Here is an 11,641-nt window from a genome sequence, read left to right on the forward strand (position 1 = left end):
ATAAGTGAGTTTGAGTGCCACTGCCCAGGCTTTGTGGAAAAAAGGTACATTTTTACCCAATTTACCTTACTTTATGAACTGAAAAGAGAAAAACATGTTGTGTAGGGGAAATTAAGGATGCGAAATGAAGCAGACACCTGTCACTGTGAGCTCACCTGGCACTACATTGTATTAGTAATGCTCAATGTCCACAAAGCATCACACATTAAATGAGAACCATAAAGTAATCGATAGATGGCAAATAAAAGTTTTGTGAATATGTAAAACAAACACCTACTCTCTGCAGCGCCACATAATTACTGGATCGCTTGCTTCTGCTTGTACTTTGCTGCTACGCTAAGCATGTAAACCATAAGGACTGCAACAACAGGGAGCTAACAATTACATCTCTACATCTTTTTACAAGGAAACAAATTATCTTGGTGGAATGTAATTCATAGAAAGAAAACTGAGGTGATGTTAAGTGAAGAAATGATCTTACTATGGGGTTTCTGCATTAACAATTTAATTCAATCACCCCAAAGACAATCACAATATAACTCTGAAAAGCACTCTGAAAGCACAAAGGCTGCTAAAACTGACTGCAACATGTTTTTGTCCATAGATGTTGCAATTGTTTCATCTTTGCTCAGGATAGATAGATATATCTGTGCCATAGTTTTATTAGGGATTGGTCTTTTTTTTAATGATTTGAACAATTGAAACCAGGAATAAAAACCCCTACAACCTATCCAGATCCTCTGACCCTCTCAGTGCTGTTTCCTTAGAAACTAATTGCTGCTCAGTGGGAATGGGGAACTCTTCAGTCATTCCAATTGGTAACCATTCACGGTTAAGAGTGGGATATCTTATATTGGCATTAACTGCTTTTCACTTGCAGAAAAGTGTCTGTAATTATCTGCCCATGTAAGACAGCAGCAAGCGCAACAAATAAACAAGTGGACATGATTGAAAAAAAAGAAAAAACCAAGCCACCGCGCTCTGAACAATCTTACCAATGAAGAGCAAAAGTACCAGTGACACAAAATACTCTACAATAAAAGGAATACAGAGGGAGTATATAAGGAGCAGCCTAGGAGCAGGATGAAGTTGCCTGACATGCTCTATGAAAGCATTTAAAACCTACCCAAGAAATAACATATAAATTGACTCAAGAGAAGAAACTGTGCCACTCAAACACAAGAATTAGCATACATTTATACTGTGGTTTTTTATCTGTGGCATCATCATCATCATCATTATCTTCACGAAATCTCTTCTTTTGAGCTTTTTTCTGTAATAAAGAAAAAATGATCAATAGCAACAAATATGTCTGATAAGAGCTAAAAGTGTAACTGCCAATGCATTTGATTCCCCACAGCCCCAAGGCCAGGCACTGTTATTATTATTCAGTCTTAATGTGATGGCTAAATCTACATGTAGAAACTGTATGAATAAGAAACACCTTTGACTTCCGGTTCACTGAACAAGAAGGAAGGGGCTACCTAACTGAGGAACAGGCTGCATGCAAACTGTCAAGATAAAAAAAGCCATATTTATCAGTAGGATGTATATTTAGAAAATAACAGATAAGGGAAATATGGGCTTAGAACATAATATTTGTAATTGGACAGTGAATTGGCTAAAGGATAGATCACACAGAGTGGTGGTAAAAGGAGGTTTATGTACTTACCGTTAAAGCCTTTTCTCTACAGTCGTAAGGGGGACACAGGGACCATGGGGTAAAGGGTCCCTCCCATCAGGAGGCAGGACACTGATGACATCAGAGTTGCAGACCCTCCTACTCTCCCTTTATCCCCTGCTGCCCCTGAAGGGCGCCAGTTTGTAACAAGTAACTGAGAACTAAAAACACATCTCTCAACATTGTAGAAATGAACTATAAAACAAGAGTTCGGGAAGGGAAGCCCTGTGTCCCCCTTACGACTGTAGAGAAAAGGCTTTAACGGTAAGTACATAAACCTCCTTTTCTCTCACGTCTAAGGGGGACACAGGGACCATGGGGACGTATCAAAGCCACCCACAGTAGGGAGGGAAGAACTCTGACAACTTAGGAAATAACTGCCTGGAGAACCTTTCGTCCGAAGGCTGCTTCTGCAGACAGGTAAGTATTGAAATGGTAAAATTTTGTAAATGTATGCGGAGAGGACCAGGTGGCCGCTCTGCATACCTGCTCGGCTGTGGCCGCATTCCTATGAGCCCAAGAAGCTCCTATTGCTCTAGTGGAGTGAGCCCTGAGTCTTATCGGGGGTGCCTTTCTCCGTACCAGATATGCACGTCTCACTGTCTCCTTTATCCAACGAGCTAAAGTAGCCTTTGTGGCTGGAAGCCCTTTGCGTGCCCCTGAGGGAACTATGAAAAGTGTTTCTGTTTTTCGAATAGCCCTTGTTCGGGAAACATAGACCCTAAGGGTTCTGACCACGTCCAACCTATGTAACTTGGCCTCCTTTTCATTCTTTGGGTTGTTGCAAAAGGATGGTAACACGATTTCAGTGTTAATGTGAAAGGATGATACGACCTTGGGGAGGAATCCTGGAACCGTACGAAGTACTGCCCTATCCTCGTGAAAATTTAGGAATGGTTCTGCACATGATAGCGCCCCCAACTCAGACACTCTCCTGGCTGAAGATATTGCGACTAGAAACACAGTCTTCCAGGTGAGGAAATCCATTCCCACTTCCTTTAATGGTTCAAAGGGTACTTCCATGAGGACTGATAGTACCAGGTTGAGGTCCCACGGAGACACCGGATGTCTGAATGGAGGAGAAAGTCGGGAAACCCCCTGAAGGAAGGTGCGGACATCTTCCATAAGAGCTAGGCGTTCCTGAAATAGGACAGATAAGGCTGACACCTGGGTCTTCAGTGATCCCAGTCTAAGTCCCTTCTTGAGACCTTCTTGTAAGTACTGTAGCACCCATGCTAGGCGGAATTCCGGAAACTGCAATTCCTCCCTTTCGCACCAAGATCTGTAACATTCCCATGTTCTGTGGTATATCTTAGACGTATTAGGTTTGCGTGCCCTAATCATAGTCAGAATTACTTCCTCAGAAAAACCTTTCTGTCTTAAGATTGCCGCCTCAAGAGCCATCCCGTTAAGGCGAATATCTGAGGGTTGGGGTGAAACAGTGGTCCCTGAGTGAGTAGATGAGGGGACAAGGGAAGCGGAATTGGAGGTTCCAGGGATAGATCTAGTAGACTTGAATACCATGACCTCCTGGGCCAGCAGGGAGCGACCAAGATTACCGTGACAGGTTCCCTGGCAATCTTTCGTAACACCCGTGGTAACATGGGAAGAGGAGGAAATATGTAGGCTAGTCTGAATCGCCATGGAATTGTCATTGCATCTATTCCCTCCGCTAGAGGATCCCTGTATCTTGCAAAAAATCTGGGTACCTTTCTGTTTTGCCTTGACGCCATTAGGTCGATTTCTGGGTCTCCCCATTGTCTGGTCAGCAGTTGAAACGCCTCCGACTGCAGACTCCATCCCCCTGGGTCTATCTGATATCTGCTGAGATAGTCTGCCTCCACATTGTCTATTCCGGGAATGTGAATTGCCGATATCTGGGTTTCCGTCCTTTCTGCCCACTCCAGTATGTGAGTCACTTCTAGATTTGCTTTTCTGCTTTTCGTGCCTCCCTGTCTGTTTATGTACGCCACTGCCGTGGCGTTGTCTGACTGTATCCTCACAGCTTGGCCTCTCAGGATATTTTCCCATGTCTGAAGTGCTCGCAGGATGGCCCTGATCTCTAGAATGTTTATTGGAAGGGATGCTTCCGTCCTTGACCATAGACCCTGGGATGAAAACTTCTGAAATGTTGCCCCCCAGCCTGTGAGACTGGCATCCGTTGTCACTATTATCCATGATGGTTCCAGAAAGGATTTTCCCTGGTTCAGTCTGTTGGGGGTTAACCACCATACCAGAGATCTCCGAGTTTCCTCTGGGAGAGTTATCCTCTGTAATAGAGATGATTTCTTCCACAATCTGAGAATCGCCGCTTGTAGCGGTCGAAAGTGAAGCTGGGCAAATGTTACTGCCTCTATAGTGGATACCATCAGTCCCAACACCCTCATGCATGTCTGAACTGTTGGTCTGACTGATGATTGGAGAAGTCTGACAGAATTCTGGATCTTGAGTTGTTTGTCTTGTGGTAAAAATATCTTCTGTGATGTCGTGTGGAACAGAAGTCCCAAGAACGGCATGGCCTGGTTGGGTACTAGGCAGGACTTGCGCATGTTGATTGACCACCCGAACATTTGGAGATTCTGAATGGATAATTGTATGTTCCGTTCTGCCATGTCCCTGGATCTCGCCTTGATGAAGAGGTCGTCCAAGTAAGGCATTATGAAGACACCCCGCACGCGTAGAAATGCCGCCATGGAGGACATGATCTTTGTAAACACTCTTGGTGCCGAAGAAAGCCCGAAAGGCAGAGCAACGAACTGAAAGTGTTGATTGTGAAAGGCAAACCGTAGGAACCGTTGGTGTGGCGGAAAGATGGGGACATGGAGATATGCATCTCTTATGTCTAGGGAAGCTAAAAAGTCTCCTGGTTCCAGTGCCCGAATTATGGACCGAACTGATTCCATTTTGAATCTGTGGTAAACAATCCATTTGTTTAGGAGCTTTAAGTCCAATATTGGGCGGAAAGATCCGTCCTTCTTTGGCACAATAAAGAGGTTCGAATAAAATCCTTGAAACCGCTGATGTGGAGGAACCGGAATGATGACCCCCGTTTCGTATAGGGAGTCTATAATGGAGAGGAATGCCTGTCTCTTTTGATCCGGGGTTGGTACCCTTGACATAAAGAAGTGTCTTGGGGGAGCTTGTCGGAACTCCAGTCGATAACCTGTTGATATGGATTGTACCACCCAAGCATCGTCTATGAGTTGTGACCAAATGTTTGCGAATAGGCGTAGTCGACCCCCTATGGCACCTGTGTCTGGAGTCACCCAGGTGTAGTCAGGAGGAAGAGGCCTTGTCTCCGGTCTGTTTGGGCAGGTGTCTGCGGGGCTGCCATGTAGATTTCCCCTTGTTAGAGAATCGATTTTTTGAGTTATTCTGAGAGTTTTGTTGCGGGTTGTATCTGAAGTTGCGAAACCCCTGGTTCCGAAAGGACTGTCCCTTCTTTTGGTTGAATACGGACTTAGCCTTGTTTTGAGGTAGAAGTGTACTTTTTCCTCCTGTTGCTTGAGAAATTATTTTGTCCAGTTCGTCGCCAAACAACTTCTGACCCTGAAATGGGATAGATGTTAGGGATTTTTTGGAGCTAAGGTCAGCCGACCAAAGTTTCAGCCAGAGTGCTCTTCTCGTGGCAACCGATAGTGCGGATGCCCTTGCAATAACCCTAGCTGCGTCAAGTGAGGCATCAGCTAGGAACTGGTTGGCCTCCTGGATGTAGGACGCCAGTTGTATTACCTTGTCCCTGGGACTATCGTCCTGAATGGCTAGTATTAGAGAGCTGGACCATGACTCAATTGCCCGACTGACCCAGGCTGAAGCTAGTATGGGTCTAAGTGCCGACCCGGTGGAGAGGAAGTTGGCCTTGAGAAGCCCTTCCATCTTTTTGTCAGTGGGGTCCTTGAACGCTGAGGCGTCTGGGACTGGAAGGGCTGTGGCCTTGGACAGCCGCGAGACTGGTGCGTCCACCATTGGAGGGGAACTCCACTTCTCTATTGAGTCCTTAGGAAACGGATATTGTCTAGAAAAGCGTTTTGTAAGTTGGAATTTTTTATCTGGGAATTTCCACTCCTCAAGAATCAAATTCTGTAGTTGTTCATGGGCAGGGAAGGTAACTACTGATTTGCGCTGCCTTTTGAAAAGCGTGTTAGACTTTTTCTGAGTGGGGTCTTCCTCCTGGATGTTTAGGGTTTCCAGGACTGCCCTAATGAGGCTATCTACCCCAGATGCTGTGTCGGCCGAATTGTCCTCCTCACTGGAGTCAGAGGCCGCTGGGGATGAGATTATTTCCCCCTCACTAATCTCTTCATCAGAGGATGGGAGCGTGGATGAACCCTTAAGGGATGTTTCCACTGGGCAAGACCTTTTGCGTTTTGGTGTGGTGTCAGTGTTAGCCGACATTTTAGAGAGCATCCTATCAATGGAGGATGCTAACTGTGGTATACATTGTAGACTGGATAGGGATTGAGACAGTGTGAGTGCCCAACCTGGTACCTCGGAAGGTCCTTGGGGTTCAGAGTTGCCCCTGGTAGCTGACCCCTGTAATGTTCTGTCTGGAACCGTCCCCATATGTGAAGGGGTTAACGTGCCTGATGTATGGGCCTGAGTGGGGCTGCAGCTGGAGCAGAGCGGCTCGACCTGTCCCTCCCTAAACTTTGTTAAACATTTTGTGCAAGCAAAAAAGGTAGCAATCGAATCTGAGTGCTTACCCCCCTTTGAAAATAAATCTCCCCTGCCTTCTGCCATGCTGAGAGAGTGCTCGGCAGAATGGTGTTACTTACAGACCGGAAGCCTGTGGGGAAGAGCAGGGTAGGAGAGTCTGCACCCCTTGTCAATCGGTTCTGCGTAGCTCGTCTGGGACTGCAGTGGCGCGGGTAGTGGCGCGAACTGTGGTCCAAGTGCGTAGTTGTGACTCACCGCGCGCGAATGCAGACTTCCGGCGCGAGTGATCGTGACGTCACTTCCCGTCGCCAACGCGCCAGTAAGGGAGCGTCGCATAGGGGGAAAGCGCACTGGCATGGCGAGGAGCACGAACGGTTAAGGATCGTGTCCGTGGTGCCGGCCCGCATGCTTGCTCTAACGAGAGCGTTGATGTCGGGCGCTAGGTAGTCTGATCCCGCAGGTGAGCTGGGGCTCAGAGATTTTTTTTTTTTTTTTTTTTACCGTGTATCCCACGTCGGGGGCTTGCCTGTAATGTCAGTGTAAGTTCTGACAAGGCCTCACCCCGGGTGTCGGTACTAACTACCGACCGAAGCATCTCTGTTGGGCCTACTAGAGGCCGGTCCAACCTCCTGTATGAAGGACACTGAAAAAACTGGCGCCCTTCAGGGGCAGCAGGGGATAAAGGGAGAGTAGGAGGGTCTGCAACTCTGATGTCATCAGTGTCCTGCCTCCTGATGGGAGGGACCCTTTACCCCATGGTCCCTGTGTCCCCCTTAGACGTGAGAGAAATGGATAATTTTCTAATTGGGCCAGTGTTGTTAGTGGAGTACCGGAGGGGTCAGTGCTTGGTCCTTTTTAACTTGTTTATTAATTAATCTTAAAACACAAGATTTACAACCAATTAAAGCCTCCTGTAGATGCTACCTTATAGCAAATCTTAGCCCTTATTTGGCACCTCCTTGAACTTTTATGATGCTTGCTTTGCTCTCCATGTCTTTTTACATTTGACTGTGGCTCACAGGTAAGAAAGGTTGGGGAACCCTGTCATAGAGAACAGTGTGAGGCAAGGCCAAGATGGTTGCTCTGATCTATTTACGCTAGTGGGAAAAGACAACAAATTCTCCTTATAAATAAACACAATATGGGTGCCAGCAGTTTCAGGGGTTTAGAGAACCATGCACTCACTGGACCTTGTGGGATCTAACATTACGTCTCTCAGGATAAAAAAAGAAATGCACCCTGTGTATTGGGAGTATTGTCTTCTACGTTACTTACCATTGGTATTGCCAGTTATATTGGGCATTAAAAGTAAAAAGAGGAAAAACAATAGCCAGAGGTACAAGAGCCAATAAGAGCAGGATTCAGCCAAATCCCATAATAGTGAATTCAGTGTCCCTAGCTGTAACCTGAGAAGAGGCCAGGGCAACACTGCAATCTTATATGTGGCAAAGGATGCCCTGAGAAGCAATTCAAGTTATAGGTTAAAGGGTTTGAAATGACCCAAATATAAAAACTTACACTTCGAATTCCCACTTCCTGCATGAGATCTGCCATTTCTTCATCAACGGCTGTTATGGGATAAAAGAATATCTGTACAGTAAGTTCACTGGCAATGGCATTTGTAACCAGAAATTGTGTCCAGTAATAAAATACATAAACCAAAAAGTGATAAAGTAATACAATGCAGACAGCACATAAGATAAGACAGAATATGCCGAATTATCAGCCAAAGCAGTTTGCTCCATCTCATCTGGGAGAATACATGATAAATTACATACTTTTTCAATATTATTATCTGAAAATGCTCTGGAATGTCGCTTTTTCAAGTAACAAAGCATTTTTGGGCTGTTTCTTGTAATAGGATTGATAAATTAGTAACTAGGCCCAGTTCAAGCTACTAGGTCAGATCTAAATGTCCTATTCGTTATCTATTGGGAATTTAAGCAACTTCTAATATATTTGTTCCTAGTGCTCCTAGCAGAGATTGGAATATGAATGGGAGAGGGACTGAACAGAAAATAAAAAAAGTAGTAACAAGAAAATTGTAGCCTTAAAGAGAAATAGTTGTATTGGCTGCTAGGGTAAATAACCCCTATTTTAAAGCTGGAAAGAATCATAGGAATACAAATCATTTAAAACCTATAAAAAATGAATACCAACTGAAAAGTTCCTAAGAACTGGTCATACTATAACATACTAAAAGTTAACCACCCCTTTATGAACTACAGCTGCTTTGTTGCTATGGGTTACTGTAGTGTGGAATATTTGCATCATGCCAGTGCTGTCCAACTTCTACGGTGTCGAGGGCCGGAATTTCTCTAGCGTACATGGTGGAGGGCCGCTAATGGAAGCCAGTTTTGACCACTCCCCTTTTTGAAACCACACCCACTTCAAACCACACCTATTTTATCACAATGGTGGTAGCACAGCAAAATCCCAAATGCTTGGTCCTTACTGTGGGGATATCAACCATCATTCATATGTGAAAGAATTGTCATATTAAGATATACATATATAATTCCATATGCCTCCTCCTCCCCTGTGGATAGCAGAGCAACCCCCAGTACATAATTACACACCTTAGGGACCATCCAACTGCTAACAAACTCCCACAAAAAACCCCTGCCAGGTTCACCTCCCACAAGCAGCATAGGGCAAGCAGAGTATGGCACACACAGGCAGCACTCTGCCTGTCCTATGCTGTCTGTGTGTGCCATACTCTGCCTGCCCTACCCTGCCTGTGTGTGCCATACTCTGCCTTCCCTATGCTGCCTCTGTGTGTCATACTCTGCCTGCCCTACCCTGCCTGTGTGTGCCATACTCTGCCTGCCCTACCCTGACTGTGTGTGCCATACTCTGCCTGCACTACCCTTCCTGTGTGTGCCATACCCTCTCTGACATATGCTGCCTGTGTGTGCCATATTCTACCTGCCCTATGCTGGCTGTATGTGCCATACTCTGCCTACAGTACCTATGTCTGAGGTGTGAAGAAGTGAACAATGGGAGTGATTACAGCCTGAGCCTGAGGTGTGAACACTGCAGGGGGTGAACAATGCAGAGATTAAAAGGTGTGAACAGTACAGGGGATTACATATTTAAACAATACAGCCTGATTACAGCCTGAATCTGAGGTGAGAACCATGCAGGGGGCCAGTTAATCTCAGTACTGATACCATTTAAAGCTTACTCAAAGGTAAGTCATCAAAGCAGCCAGACAGGTGGGGGGCCACACAGAGGGGGGTCGCGGGCCGCATGCGGCCCGCGGGCCGCCAGTTGGACAGCACTGCATCATGCCATTACAAAACCCTGTTTGGAAGCAAATGCTTAGTCCCAAAAGCAATATGGGAAACTCATGGAGACTATGGATGATTGTGGGTGTACTGCAGCAAAATAAGCAAAGCAGAATAAGCAATTAAGAAAATTCCCTTCAGTAATAAATACAAACATACAGATAAGGACTTTCATGCAGGAAGAGTTCATAATAATTAATACTGCAATTATCTGCACCTAAATTCATTTACAAATCCATTCCCAGTTTCTCACAGTAGCTCAATCAGTCCTGTACCTTTAGACTTATCTTCTTCTACTTCATCATCTTGGATAATGAGGCGCCCATCCGACGAGGTCTTAAAGTCGTGCTTTAGCTTGGTGCTCTTCCCGTCGGGCCTGGTAGCTATGGAACAAGCAGATCACACAGCTTCAAAAGAGATACATGGAAATCCAATAAAGATTTCTTAACCTTTTATTGGATAAATAAACCTGGAATCTACTTCATGTTTCATGATTTGGATTGTTCAAGAATCATCTTTTTATCAGAATTATCTATGAATAAATGTTTTTTTTCTGAAGGAGGAAACTTAACTGTATTAAAGGGTGTCATGATGACTCTTTCGTTACAGCTTGAGGTGCCATTTTTCAGTTAAGAACCCCTAATATAAAAATAGGCTTTTGAGCAATGTTCCAAGCTGAAATGAATTAAGTACCGTAAGTACTGCTCCAGGCTGCTAGCTGGTTTTACAGAGAAGTTTATTCTTCTAAATATCTGTCTCCACATAACTGATGCATCTGCCATTGGCTGTGGAAGCTGCCAGATACACATAGGTTTAAAGCAAAAGTACAACTCACAAAGATATTATGCTATCTTTGTTCATCCGTAGGGGTGAGCAAATTTTTTCACCTGATACAGATTTGTGGCAAAATTTTGTGGTTTTGCGAGTGGTGAAAATTTTCATGAACCTGTGACAGAATTCTGTTTTGCCAGGAAACAAAACTTTTTTTCGTGCTTAGAAGAAAATGTGAGAAAAATGCCTATGTACTCTAATTTATAGGGTGCAAGATAAAATACAATAAACAATATCCACTGACTCGAATTAATTTGGCAAAACAGCTAAAAAATGCCCACTGACAACATACATATGGAAAAATGTTTCCATGGTTTCATAGATTTTTCTGCAAAGCGAAACACTATAGGTTTGCTCATCACTAGTGGCAACCCTATATTCACTGTCTATAAGAGCAAATTAAAATGCAGCAGGGCCCACTTAGAGCTGAGTAGAGACCAATCCCCTACCTGACCGTACATGGGCACTGTGTGGTAGATTTTATATGCGTTCCATCATGTGGCAACATAGGCATCTGTTTTGACTATTGCTAACTTTCCCTGTTTCTAGTCAGTGATCCTATTTGCTCATAGGATACAGCCAATAGGAACATTTCAAATGAAATGTGCTGTAGAGACCGATGCCTGCACTTCCCCAGTTCTGCTTGTACCCTCTATCGATAGGACCTTACACAGCCAGGGGGTCGGTGACAGAGAGCTAAAGATCAGCCTTACTTACCCAGTTGCATGTATGTTAATGAAACCAAACAGTAAATACTATTTAAATAGGCAAATCTATATATCTTCTTGAACATTTATCAAGGTAAATATCCCCTTTCACAATAGGCAACATTTCTTCTATAAAGTTTACTGTCCCTTACAGGACTGATTGTAGTATGGTTCGGTCTTAGAATAACTTGCCCATGCATTGGCTTCCCTTGAATAATATTTTTACAAAGCTCAAAGACAACCTATCACAGAAAAATCAATGATATTGACTTTGCAAAGCACAGCGCATAATGAAGTGTAAACATATTAACCTGGATTCCGTATCAATGGCCTCGGCCAACTGGGATACAGATTCTGCACAACAAAAATAACTGTTTCTCCTAGTTACATACTCTCATTCTTTTGAACAAAAAAAGAAACCAAAAACCAGTTTGCAGTCATGTTGCTCAGCAATATATACAGCTTGCACATTAGCC

At 44.4% G+C, this 11,641-nt stretch overlaps 1 protein-coding gene across 2 annotated transcripts in view; it reads right to left on the reverse strand.

Moving 5' to 3' along the window:
• The window catches only part of rrp12 (ribosomal RNA processing 12 homolog), a 62,172-nt gene that overhangs the window by 3,324 nt on the left and 47,207 nt on the right, over positions 1 to 11,641 (reverse strand). For both annotated transcript variants that reach the window (XM_031904966.1, NM_001082415.1), the window contains 3 exon segments: positions 9,903 to 10,010; positions 7,856 to 7,905; positions 1,195 to 1,273 (listed from right to left, as the gene is read on the reverse strand). In XM_031904966.1, coding sequence (XP_031760826.1) covers positions 1,195 to 1,273; positions 7,856 to 7,905; positions 9,903 to 10,010 — 237 coding nt within the window.

The sequence above is a fragment of the Xenopus tropicalis genome, chromosome 7 (assembly GCF_000004195.4).
Source record: "Xenopus tropicalis strain Nigerian chromosome 7, UCB_Xtro_10.0, whole genome shotgun sequence".
Lineage (NCBI taxonomy): Eukaryota > Metazoa > Chordata > Amphibia > Anura > Pipidae > Xenopus > Xenopus tropicalis.